The sequence below is a fragment of the Elaeis guineensis genome, chromosome 10 (genome assembly GCF_000442705.2).
Source record: "Elaeis guineensis isolate ETL-2024a chromosome 10, EG11, whole genome shotgun sequence".
Taxonomy (NCBI): Eukaryota; Viridiplantae; Streptophyta; class Magnoliopsida; order Arecales; family Arecaceae; genus Elaeis; species Elaeis guineensis.
The window spans coordinates 82,849,879-82,863,551 of NC_026002.2; the positions used below are offsets into that span (position 1 = coordinate 82,849,879).

Here is a 13,673-nt window from a genome sequence, read left to right on the forward strand (position 1 = left end):
TAACCAACTCTTGATTCAGTTTGATCAACCGCTAGACCTAATTGAGCTACCCAAGCCCGAATTCAATTTTATGAAAATATATTAGATCTAAAATTCTCAATCTTAGACCTAACTTAATTTCATAAGCTTAATTCATTAATTTTGGGTTCATAAACAAAGCATGTAAAATAAATCCTAGGATTTTAGGATCTAAGATTTTGTAGAAAAGTAAGTTTTGATTTCTGATTAAGGATGAACGCGCGGCACCCCTACGTCATATGAACACCCCATTGAATGAGAAGAGAGGGTCTTAAAATCCTACTTTATTCTTATGACCGGATGGCCATGAGGAACACCTTAATCAGAAATATAAATTTAACTATAAAATTAGTTAGATCTAAATTTGCATATCTCATATATAATTTAAGATCTAACTAATACATATTTTGCATACATCTCATGTATCAAAAATCAATCTAATTAACATGCTTTCAGATCTTATACATCATATATAATATCTAAAAAATAGAAGTTAAATTGAACTATTCAAAATAAAAACTATTCTAGACAAGTTACTAGAATAATTCTACAACTAGTCTAGGCATGCAACAGATCAATTTTATGAAATAACTAAAATTTTATTTTCTATTTTTTGATCTGATTATAATACTTATAACATCAAAAAAATAGAGAATAAATTAGATTTAATTTATATTTTAATCTCATTAAAATATAAGACTTAAGACTATTCATGGATTCAACTAATCCTAGTCTAGTCATGCATCTTATGCATTTTAGATCTTCTTAAATTTAATTTTTAAATATTTTAATTTCAGATCCTATCATATCTAATATGACATCTAAAATCTTTAATATTAAATAAATAAAAATTAAAATTAGATCTAAATTAGATCTAAAATAGAGCCAACAACTTGGCTCTGATACCAGTTGAAGGAGGAAAACCACTTTTCCTCGTAGGATCTTCCAGATTTCACCAAATCTGGGGCGGAATAAATTTAAAAATTTTTATCCTACATATATTTTAGATCTAAATATCTAGATCTAATCTTATTATCTGATATTTTAAATCTAAAATTAAATCTAAAACTATGATGAAAGAAGAAATACCTCAAAGGTAATCTGATTACCCTGTAGATGATCTCTGCACAGCCCGAGGTTCTGATGTAGCCACGCAAGCGCCTGGCTTCTACTGATATCCACTCAGATAGGACCTAGAACATCTTCTCCTCATGAATCTATGCTCCAAAAATTAGATCTAAATCTAATTAGGAAGATCTTCAAAAGTCTTCCTGAAGTTGGAGCAGCAGCCTGTCGAAGAAGTCCTGCAACCTTCTGTTCCAGGCATCACCATGCCTTGGATCTTTGCCAGATGGACGTCCAACTCTTTGGATGTGAAGAGGGGAGGAAGAAGAGTAGGGAGGACATAGAGAAGAGGGGAGGGGGTGGCAGCTATTGGATTTTGTGCATAAAATAACTTCTTCCATGAAACCCTAGGCGCAGCAGGGTTTATATAGACCCTATATGCTGCGCAGTGCCACATCATTCAATCAATCAAAAAATTTCAATAAATTTTGAAAAAAATTTGATTAGTGGAGTGATGTCATCTGATCACATCAAATAAGAACCCCACCCTCTCTCCTAAGTTGGCACCAACATTGGATAAGCTCAAGCAAGGTGGCGCCAAAGAGTCCATGTTTATCAGGACTCTTTGGTTCTTATCCATTTGGGGCGTCCACTTTAATCCAATTGGGTTCACACCATAATCTGATTATGGCACCCAATTTAATTGGGTTTTGGCATGTGGACACTCCACAAAAATCTTCCAATGAGCCCTCTTCAGTTTAAGACCCATATGTCAATTTTTGACAGATGTCCTAAAATGAAATTGGCAGGTGTTAGGAATTAGTAGGTGTTGTCTTAAATTCATCTCATAAATTAAGACAAGCCTTTTTTGAACTGGACAAGCTTTATTTAGACTGAAATTTTTTTTTTTAAGATTTTCTGGATGAGTCAAATCATATTTGGCTCAGTAAAGACAGAAAAGATTACACGAGGAGAAAGTTAGGCTCAATCGTGTGCTAGCATAATTTTCTTGAACCTAATTGGATCTTATCCAAATCAATTGGGTTAGCCTAATTGATGACATCCAGATCCTAACTCTTGTTTGTGTGACTCAGTTAGGTTCAATTCTGTATGGTAATGAGACATGTCATGATCTCATCATCGACATCATCGAAACTCCTTTCGATAGATCAGAACTCTTCTGATTCAGACAATTAGAATGATCGATCATCAATATCATTCTAATTGCTTCTAAAATCTATCAGTGACGCCTAGCAGTATGTGGTGGCAATCCATCAGAACTAAAGACGAACCTCTCGGTGTAGCTACCTATGTGATTGAGTTCTTCTATCATGAGTCCAGACTGAATTAGGGTTAAGACGAACTCCTCAAACCCAACATCAGTCATATGAGTTAATCGATCGATCCAAGTCTGATGTAAAACCTTAATAAAAATTTTTTTTTCATTATTTCACTCTGCCATGGCCATGGGCTTAAGGACTCGATCTTTCAATTATCATAGGACTACTCTCATCTACCGAGGTTGATAGATCCTATCTTGGTGTGACCTAGTTCTTACAATGAATATGCTACAGCCAACATACACCTCAGGGTTCTGAATAGTTAGGAGACCGAGTTATGGTGTAGTCAAACTATAACACACTCAAGGTGAACTGTCGATGCACCTCAGGTCAAAGAACTAGACACACAACTGCAGCATCGAGCTAGTCATTGACGAGAAGGTAGACTTCCTTATGACTGCTCGAAGTGGTCACGCTCAGTACTCTCATTCTCAATGAATACCTGTACTCTCGCTCCGGTGTCTCCACATCGTAGACTCAAGACACATCTACCCTAAGGAAGTGATCATACACCAACCTTTCAGATCGATCACCATTCTCGTGATGATCCTATGGTCAGGAGCTGTTTATGAGTTAGTTATGTAAATTCATGCCTTAAATTTTCAACTCTTAAAAATATGAATTTACATTCCTACTAACTCAAAGGATGTATCACAGACATAATGTACACAATGTGATAGAAGAATAACCCTTTTATTCATTTATAGTCAAAATTATAAATTTGTCCTTAGATCTGTACAGGAATGTATCAACCGATCTGGCATCTAGGGCACACATCTAACATGTTTCTTTAAAACAACTAATGACCTAAAAAGGAAAATCCTAAGCTCTAAGTCTTGGAAGCCACACATTATTATGAACACAATGATCATTTTTGTGGCATTTGGGGTCACCTAAGTGGGATGGAGTCTATAAAAATCAAAAACATTGCAAAAGAAAGGATGCAGTGGATACCGAAGTCCAGATCAGAGGGCTTTGTTGTAGAAAGCTATGCAGTTTTCAAGAGGTTCAAAAATCCAATCTTCCTGATCAGACACTAGCATTTCATGCTCATCAGGTATGTCGTATTTTTTTCAAAGACTTACTAGATTTTCTTCGGTCAGAACAGATTCTTTCATTTCAGAACAAAAATAGTCCAAGAGACCGTGTATAGGAGACTTTGCACGCTGTTCCAGACTCCCTCATCTATGGGATCAACATCGGGGCATTTTCGAGGTGAATTTTTTATCTCGAAATCTAATCAAGATTGGGTTGATCGGATACGTGGGTCACCTACAACCTCCTTCCCTTTATTACCACTAGTAGACATATTTTCCTAGAGGTTTTCTTAAAGAAAATGAAGGGAGAAGAAAGAGTTGAAAGAAGAAGAACCGAAACAAAAAGCTTAGGAACAATTTGAGAATAGAAAAAAAAAGTTGGGATTTCTACCTAAAGAACTCTTGATGAGACTCTCTCAAGGATGAGAAAAAGGCTCTTCTTCTTCAGCTCCAGTGAACTCTTTATTATTTCTGACGGTCGTTGAATATGAAAAAACTTCTAGAAAAAAATCGATAGCACCTCCACAAGAAAATAATAGAAGTGAACGGTTGCTGGGGTCAAAAGCTTTTTTATAGGCAAATCAACGATTCAGATTAACCAGTCTTGTTGCTGATCCATGACATTTGGCACTAATCTAACGGCTTTGTCGGATAATGGTTTGGTGCCCTTCATCAGGTTTGGCCATGCCGAACTAATCTATAATCGAACTGATAGGATTAATCGAATGTTGACAAGTGGCACACACCTATTCGATATTTTCAAAAAGATCTTTTCAGATAATGATGGTGGGAAGATCTGACGAGTCATTTTCAGGGAGGTCTGCACGTCTCTTCATTTTTAATCAAATAAAATTTTGATATTATCAAGGTACGGTGCATTTATTTCTGATGGCAAAAATTGACAGATATTTTTATTTTCTATGTCCAATCTGATAATTACCACCTCAGACATAGAAAGTGGGGGATAAAATATTGGTGCACTAAATCGACCTCATGTCATGTGGCATCATCACATGAGATCACTGAATTACCGATCTTAAAGTATAGAGTTGCAATAAATTAACTTATTGACAAGTAAATAATGAGATCGAAAGTTTATCGATCTTTAAGAAGGTACATCAATAATACATGCATCCAAAACATCAGGGTTTCTGGTAAGTTAATAACCGATCTCTTCTAGTGTACATTGATTTGTAACCGATGTCAACTCCTATATTATTTATAATAATTATCTTGTGGAGTTCATCTAAGATCCCTATAACTAAAACTACAGCTGGCTACCGTCTCATATACGGTTAGTAGATACAACTAAGTATGACATCACTTCCAGCTAATATAAACAGTTATGTTCTAATTCATTTATAGCTGGCTCTAACCCTCTAACATATTTCTCCAACGGCCTAACAAATTCTGTAACGGTCTCATCAGTCCCTTTATAAATAGAGGGCTAAGGATCTTCTGAAAGTAAGTTCTAAGCTCAAATTAGAATGAGACTCTGTCAGCGAGAATTTTATCAGTTCTTGAACAAGGACTCTAGTCTCTACAAAATCCAATCTCTCTAGCTTCATACAAATCATCTTACTCTACTACTCTTTTCTACTACTTGTTCTCAGATTCAATACTGATTTAAAAATCGAAAGATCAAAAATTAAAAAATCTCAATCAATTTTTGATTTATTTTATAAATTTTTTTGAAGATATTGTAGACGGGACTATGACTGATGTTCTGCTCGATTTTGTTCGGTCTCTACATCTCAAATTTTTAACCGTACAGCAACATTACCAAAAAAAAAAAAAAAAAAAAAAAAGCATGCACATCGTGACAGAAACGAAGGATGAAGGATCGAATTACAATGTCATGTTGGGATGCACGAGCCCTGCAGGCCCCACGGTGAAAGAAGGTGGATGGTGATGCGGCATCCTCCGAGAAGATTAAATAAATTGAACGTAGCGTCTGGCTGTCTGTCCAAGTTCGATGTGTCGATCGAGCTTTTTCCTGTGCGGGCCTCCCGCAGTCCCATGTGGTGTAGGACGTCCCAACAGAACTAAAGTGTTAATTAATGCTCAGTTATCTTATTCAAGGTTCGCCAATATAATGTTATGCAAACAAATGCGGAGAGGGGGATGCTTGTTTAGGTCTCATATTTCTTTACTTCAATACACTTGGCGGAAGTATCTTACTATTTTTTTTTTTACTATATATATCTCGAAAGAAAAACAAATACAGAGATAGGTCGAGCGAAGCAATATATCCCTCCACGACAGGGTTGTATCCCTCGCGCAAAAAGACGATCGATCTTCTTTAACGATGTCGACCGTCTGATCGTCCATGATCGCTTTGAGATCTGTACAGACAGATGATCAATAAAGGAGTTCACACTGCTTTGAGATGACGTGATCTAACAGTGGACACCGCTAAAGAAGACCAATCATTCTTTCGCGTGAAAGATGCAACCCAAAGGGACCCTTCCTCCCTATCGACGACTTGCTACTTTATTCCACCCCTCAGGGCTCGTGAGACCACCACCCCTACCTTTCTTTCTTACCCCCGTCAACCACGAGCAATCGCCCATCCCTTTCATCGGTACCCTGTCTCTCAGCTGCTTTTCGGACATCTTTTCTGCCACACACGCCCATACTTTCTCTCTCTCTCACACACACACACACACTCTCATCCTTCTTCTTCTTCTTCGTTCGATGGCCTTTAACCTATTCCAACTCCTCCTCATGGTGATCCTATGATCAAATGGCGACCGTACCATCATTCTTCAACGGCTTCCTCTCCCTCTTCCTCCTCCTCACTCTCCACCTGGGCTGCTGCGGCCTCTCACCAACACCAAACCCCGATACAGACCAACAGCAATCACCGCCAAAGAGGAGGAAGATCTCCCCGCTCTCCCCCTCGCCACCTTCTTCCGCCTCCGCTCCAAAACCCCGCAAATCCTTCTCCCTTTCCCTTCGATCCTATCTCAGCCGTCTCTTCCCCTCCTCCTCCCACACACCCAAGGAGGATCGATCTCCACACCGGCCCATCCCCCAACAGTCTCCTACAATAGCGAAGCCGATTCCGCTATCGCCCGATGTGTCGGACGATAAGGCCCTGTCCGTGTCCGAGCCCGAAATATCAGCGCCCGTGCACACCTCCTTCGCCTTCCGGTGCGACGTCTTCCCCTGCCCGGCGTGCGGCGAGGTCCTGAGCAAGCCCCATCTCCTCGACCTTCACCAGGCCACCCACCACTCCCTCTCCGAGCTCTCCGACGCCGACGCCGACTCCGGCAACAACGTCGTCCGCATCATCTTCCACTCCGGCTGGAAAGGAATATCATCCCCCACCATCCATCGCATCCTCAAGATCCACAACGCCCCCCGGACTCTCGCGCGGTTCGAGGAGTACCGCGATACCGTCCGGTCGAGGGCGTCGCGGCGCGGCGGCGACGAGCGCTGCATCGCGGACGGGAACGAGCGGCTAAGATTCTACTGCTCCACGATCCTATGCTCGCTCGGGCGAGACGGGGTGTGCGGGAGCCCCTATTGCAGCGCGTGCGGGATCGTGCGGCACGGGTTCGCAGGGAAGCAGGCGGAGCTGGACGGCATCGCGACCCACGCCACAAGCTGGGCCGCACACCTGTCGCTGCCGGAGGACCTGGAGCGCGAGTTCGCCTACCTGCACGTGCGGAGGGCCATGCTGGTCTGTCGCGTCGTGGTGGGGAGGGTCGCGCGCGGCGGTGGCGGCGCGGCAGCGGCGGCGGCGGAGGAAGAGGAGGAGAAGGGGACCTCTCTGTTCGATTCGGTGGTGCCGGCGGGGCGGGGCGGCGGGGACGAGGAGCTTCTGGTGTTCCATCCGAGGGCGGTGCTGCCGTGCTTCGTCATCATATACACTGCATGATCTCACGTGAACCGTCAGACAGCCAGTCGTTGATGGGTGGGTCCTGGTAGCACAAAAAGTTCGTTTCCTTCCCCTGTGTGAGATGCCTTTTCTTTCCGTCCGTCTCTTTTCCCTTTGTTTGCGGTAATATGATATCCTCCGGCAGCAGAACTTAACGGTGCCTGATTAGACTGCGTTGTGTGTTCTCTAGATCTGACGGCTAAGGGTGTCACCGCAAGTTTGGATGTTCCTCGGTTCTTTGAAATAAATAATTGTAATCTATATAGTAAGTAGGGAATTAGAAAACCGTACGGTACTGTTGCGGTGTACAGCACACTGCATCCATCACATGATAAATGATGATATACGATCGCACATAATGAACGCACATTCATGTACGATCGTTCAGTGGCTGCTCCATCAGCCATGCTTGGAGCGGATACATAGCGGGCTGGAGATATAAATTCCGGATCTGGATCACGCTGTCCTCCAGACAGCCTCTTTATTTACACGAGTCTAGCGTGGACTCTGCGGCCTTGGTTTTTTGTATGTGTATGTTGTCATACATACAGTTCATGTTCTCTGTGGTGCATGTTTTGCACCGTAGAGGGTCGTTCATCGTGAAGACCAACGATTGTCACTGAACTTGAGAATAAAGTAGGTTGTGTTGGTTGTCCAACACATTGCGTCACAAAGTTGAGTCTCTGAGATGGGATGATGTGGCAGCTATACATACTTCTACGATACAAAACATATACTTCTATGATACAAAACATGAGTCGGAGGGTATCTCGACTCAGTTATTATGGTGATAAATTTTGCTTCGAGATGTATCATATTTCACCCTCGATATTTTAAGGTCTTGAACGGTGCCGTTCTGGCAGTGGATTTCTTTTGAATTTACGATGGAGAGCAGAGTGCTTGAAGGTGATATGCAACAGCTAAAAACTGATAAGAAATTTCGGTTTTGAATTCTCTCTTCGTAATTTTGCTTCACTTTTACTAACAAAGATGATGAGTATTTTCTAACCTCATTTTTCATAAAAAAAAATGATGAAAAATTTATCCCAAAAAGTAAAAAAAGAACCAGAAAGAAAAATGCAAAAGTAAACTTGAGTAAGGAAAATATCAAAGGCATATATATGAAGTTCTTGAAAAACCAACCAACAACGTACACTGGATCAGCATTTGTTTCACTTTTTTGAGTTAAAAAATGAACCAAATTTAATGGAAGAGTTTGATCAACATAATAAACATGCCCTTAGATTTGCTAGTCCGTCTCCTTAGATGGGACACCACCATCGGTTCCAGCTAACATCCCATATTTGTCTCTCCTGGTGAAGTTGGAGCTCTCAAATCCCAGTGTGCTCCCTGGCACCCGCTGTATACACTTCGCGACCTCTGTTGGTGAGACTTCCCTCCAGTAATACATATCAGCTCTACAGGCAATTAATTGATCAAGACATGTGAGCTCATAAAGAAAAAAGCAAGGATCCATGAGTTCCCACTGTCATGCGATCGTGCCATGGAACATGCTTTGCCTGGTGCTTACTGCGACAGGAACAATACGATCGGCGAGTCTGCAAATAATGCACTAAATCTTAGAATGCAAGCTTCTCTGCACGTGGTGCCCTGGGGACGGATCACCAGATCCCCTTCCTCTAGTAAGCGTTTGATGTGTACACGCAGCATCCTTCTCCCTCTCCCGTAATAAAGCCACAGCCTTGAAAGGGATATGAGCTTTGAGAACTTGCTGATGCTCCAAGCGACACAGCTGATCTTGCGGCCAAGGGCTACAGCTGTGACAAAAGGGTCAAGCACGACAGCTGTGACACAGAGAGAGCACCTGGATGGCCCTTTTTTTTGTGGTGGGGGACGGCTTCCCTTTACGACCAACTTGATGCGCGTGATCTTGTAGCTGTGGAATACGATCCGCTCCGGAAGAGGGAGGTTGATGTAGACCGTAGAAAGGGCAAGAGCAAAATAGACAGGCACCCAGAGAACTATGAGAAAGGACAGATCAAGTTGGATATGAAGCGGACCTATAATCGTATAAAGTGGACGTTCTTGGAGCGGGCCTTAGAGGAGTTTGGCTTTCATCCCCGCTAGATAGGATGGATTATGGCATGAATTTGCAGATCCATCTTTGCCATTTTGATTAATGGGACTCCCTCAACCGACTTCTGCTCGACTATGGGACTGCGGCAAGATTATCCTTTATCGCCGTACCTCTTCATTATTTGTGCTGATGTCTTTTCGCAAGCTCTCTATGTTGCATCCGAAGGATCGGACCTAGCCCCTTACCTTCTGACCCTGAGGCTCAACCGATCTCGCACTTATTTTTTGCAGATGATTGTTTATTGCTGAGTCGAGCCATGGTTCAGAGTGCTGTCTATTTTAGAAGTGTCGTGGAGAAGTATTGCCTCACCTTAGGCCAAAGGATGAATCTCCATAAATTGGCAGTGCAGTTTTGCCCAAAGACTCCGGCCCAGCTTCGGCGCATGATCAGAGATATTTTTGGTGTGACTAAGCTCAGTGGGGTCCCATGCTACTTGGGGGTTCCCTAACTAGTCGCGGGGTCAAGAGGACTGAATGTGCGAGGGTGAAGGAATTGATCCAAGAGCAGCTTGAGGGCTGGCAGGCTCATGCGCTATATATGATGGGCAGAGTTACCCTGGTGAGGTGTGTGCTTAGTGCTATACCTGTCTGCATTCTCTCCAATACTATCATTCCCAAAACCTTAGTGGTGAAGATCGAGCAGCATTTTTGGAGATTTTTATGGGACCCAAGGTCGGGAGATGGTGGTATTTACCTGCTAGCTTGGGATACAGTATACCTGCCATTGGCAGATGGCGGTTTGAGAATCCATTCCTTGGTTGTTAGGCAGGAGGCCCTTATTGCCTGACATGCGGCACGCTTCCTTCTCGACTCCGACAATTGGTAGAGCTCAATGGCCAGACCATAGTGCGTTGCATCATGCTGGCTGCCATGAGCAATGAGTTCAATCACAGATTTGAGATGGCCCAGCCAAAGGACATGCTTCAAGTGTTGGATGATGCCTTTGGCATATCCGATGATATGGATTTAAGACAAGCACCTGCTAATTCCTGTCACCTGCCAATTTTATTTTAGGATATTTGTCAAAAGTTGACATATGGGTCTTAAATTGAAGGCCATTTGGCAAGAACTTATTGGAGAATTTTTATGGACCCAAACCACAACAAATTGGGTGCCATAATCAGATTATGACGTGAGCCCAATTGGATTAAAGTGGGCGCCCCAAATGGATAAGGATGAAGAGTCCTGATAAGTTTGGACTCCTTGGCGCCAACTCTCCTTGTGCTTATCCAATGTTGGCGCCAACTTTTGGAGATAAGGTGGGGTTCTTATCTGATAGGATCAGATGACATCACTCCACCAATCAAAATTTTTTCAGAATTAATTAAAATTTTTTGATTGATCGAATGATGTGGCACTGCGCAGCATACAGGGTCTATAAAATCTCTATCTGCGCCTAGGATTTAAAAGTTTCTACTCAATACCCAGCCAAAATGAGAATCCTCTCCTCTTCTCCACATCCTCCCTGCTCTCCTCTCTCCCCTCTTCACGTCCAAAGAGTTGGACGTCCATCTGGCAAAGGTCCAAGGCATGGTGATGCCTGAAATAGGAAGGCTGCAGGACATCTTCGACAGGCTGCTGCTCCAACTTCAGAAGGAGTTCTGAAGTATTTTCAAATCAGATAGAGATCTGATTTTTGGAGCGTAGATTCGTGAGGAGAAGATGTTCTAGGTCCTACCTGAGTGGATACTGGTAGAGGCCAGGCACTTGCGTAGCTACATCAGAACCTCGGGCTGTGCTAAGATCATCTACAGGATAATCAGATTACCCTTGAGGTATGTCTATACTTCTCATACTTTTAGATTTAATTTTAGATTTTAAATATTAGATAATAAAATTAGATCTAATAGACATTAGATCTGAAATAGCATAAGATAAAATTTTTTAAATTATTCCACCCCAGATTTGATGAATCTGGAAGATCCTACAAAGGAAAAAGAAGGTTTTTTCCTTCAATTGGTATCAGAGCCAAGTTTTTGACTCTATTTCAGATATAATTTAGATCTAATTTTTATATTTATTTATCTAATATTTAAAAAATTTCAAATATCACATCAGATATGATAAGATCTGAAATCAAAATATTTAAAATTAAATCTAAAAAGATCTAACATGCATAAGATGCATGACTAGACTAGGATTAGTTGAATCCATGAACAGTCTTAAGTTTTATGTTTTAATGAGATTAAAATATGAATTAAATCTAATTTATTCTCTATTTTTTTTGATGTTATAATTATTATAATTAGATCAAAAAATAAAATTTTAATTTTTTCATAAAATTGATCTGTTGCATGCCTAGACTAGTTGTAGAATTATTCCAGTAACTTGTCTAGAATAGAAAAAAGGGGGACCTTTCCCAGTGGCGCCTTCACAATAAGACCCCATCCGGACTCCTACGGGAGCCGGACTTCGTCCCCGGCTTCGACCGTCGATAAACTCCATCCGGACTCCCACGGGAGTCGGACTCTGCCTCCAACCTCAACTGCGGGAAGGCTTCGCCCAGACTCCTACGGGAGCTGAGCTCCGCCTGCGACTTCACTTACGGGTAAGCTCCGTTCGGACTCCCACGGGATCCAGACTTCGTCTCTGACCTTGATTGCAGGTGGACTTCGACCGGACTCCTACGGGAGCCAGATCTCGCCCACGACTTCGCTTACGGGAGTCGGACTCCCGCAGCCCTACCAAGAGCGGAGGAAAAATTCCAAACGAAAAAGAAAAAGGGAAGAGGGGCTAAAAAGGAAGGTGACGGACCATGTCAGTGACGAATGGAAGACAAATAGCGTTGAAGACACAGAGAACCCTGTCTCAGCAAGGATTGGGGTTCTTATCAAGGACCCCAGCTCTCAAGGAAGTTCTCAGCACGAGCCCGAGATGAGACTTCCTCGGGGTGACGAAAGATCAAACCTTCGAGCCCGAGCCCTGATGGGGGGCACCAGACCCGAGCGGCCCCAGACAAATCTGCGGCCATGGGCGAAAAGGATGGGTCGATACGATGGCAATCGAGTACCTCTGAACGACGTGAAGGCCGAAAAGAAACTCGGCAAGCGACAATTCAACACAACCATTGGTTGAAGGAGAAGAACAACTGAAAGGCAAGCCGACGTGACCACTACCAGCAACCTACGGACGATGTTAAAAAAAAAAAAAAGAAAAAAGAGTGAAAGAAGAAGAGAAGTAAAGAGAAGGGAATGCAACAACAGCAATAGTAAAGAAAGGAAGTTCGGCAGACAATAATTCGACGCAAAGCGCAAACGAAGTAACAAAATCTCCTTCTCATTTCTCGATGTATGTTACAAGACCCGGAGGGCCAGAAAAGGAAAACATTGTTACAAGACTCAAAAGGGATACACCGGAGGCCACTTCGAGTTGTAAACTTCTCTTCCTGGTTCTGTCCTTCCCACCAGCATTTTTCAGTACGTGTGACAAGCCTCTCAGCTCTCACCCCTCGCCTCGTTCCGCTCCACCGAAATCTCAACCCTAGGGGGAAAAGGATGGGATAGATTCCAAAGGGCAGCAAAGGCAACGGCAGCGGCGACGACGACCTGTTTCAAGAAGAACCGAAGTTACCCCGGAGGCAGTGATGGTGCCAGAGATATGCGCCACCACCGTGTGCTCTGCAACTACCTCCGCCCTAGGTGTTTCGGCAAGGTCGGCATGCGCTACTTCCACCGTCCCCGCAACAAGTTCTGCTGTCCCACCGTCGGCGCCGACCGCTTCTGGTCCCTCGGCCCTGATGCCATCAAGGATCCCACCACGGCTTATGACGAAAGCTCTGCCCCCTTTACCGATGTCGCCCCATCCAGCTACTCCGAAGTTCTCAGGCAGAACGTCTTCACCGGTTGCCCCTGTTATTAAACCCCTGTTGTTGAAGGAATTCTCCCTTGAGCCCCATTTAAGGCAGCAGGAACCCTCAGCGGCAGTCTGACAACCAGAGAACTCGTGGACTTCTGTTCTCCTCCTTGCACTCTTCTTAGTCCGTGGCATCGCCTTAAAATTGGCCTCTGGCGTGGAGGCCCCGACAGGGGAATCCCTTGGAGAGACTCTGGGGACTGAAAATGGCAGAGAGCCGACGAAAATGGCAAAGACCGACGCGAAGGACGCTCGGAGTCGGAGGGGGCACCGATGGAGTGGCTGAGTGGTTAAGCCCTCAGGCGAAAGAAAGATGTCGTGAAGCCCCTGGAGGAAAGGTGGGGGCTTAAATAGGCAACGGAGCCTGGCGCAGTTATG

The 13,673-nt window shown here is 43.3% G+C and overlaps 1 protein-coding gene and 1 pseudogene across 1 annotated transcript; one reads left to right on the forward strand and one right to left on the reverse strand.

Annotated features, from left to right (window-relative positions):
- The first annotated feature begins 6,028 nt into the window (after window positions 1–6,028).
- On the forward strand, window positions 6,029–7,535 carry LOC105035988 (uncharacterized). The gene has a single exon (XM_010911715.4). It carries the CDS (start codon window positions 6,207–6,209, stop codon window positions 7,344–7,346), a length of 1,140 nt encoding a protein of 379 aa, XP_010910017.1. The 5' UTR covers window positions 6,029–6,206; the 3' UTR covers window positions 7,347–7,535.
- Window positions 7,536–8,458: 923 nt separating this feature from the next.
- LOC140852232 (glycerol-3-phosphate 2-O-acyltransferase 6-like) lies at window positions 8,459–13,430 on the reverse strand (annotated as a pseudogene).
- Between the last annotated feature and the right edge of the window lie 243 nt (window positions 13,431–13,673).

Bases quoted from the DNA above. Each gene is read 5' to 3' on its own strand.
- LOC105035988 (XM_010911715.4), top strand. From the start codon at position 6,207: ATGGCGACCGTACCATCATTCTTCAACGGCTTCCTCTCCCTCTTCCTC.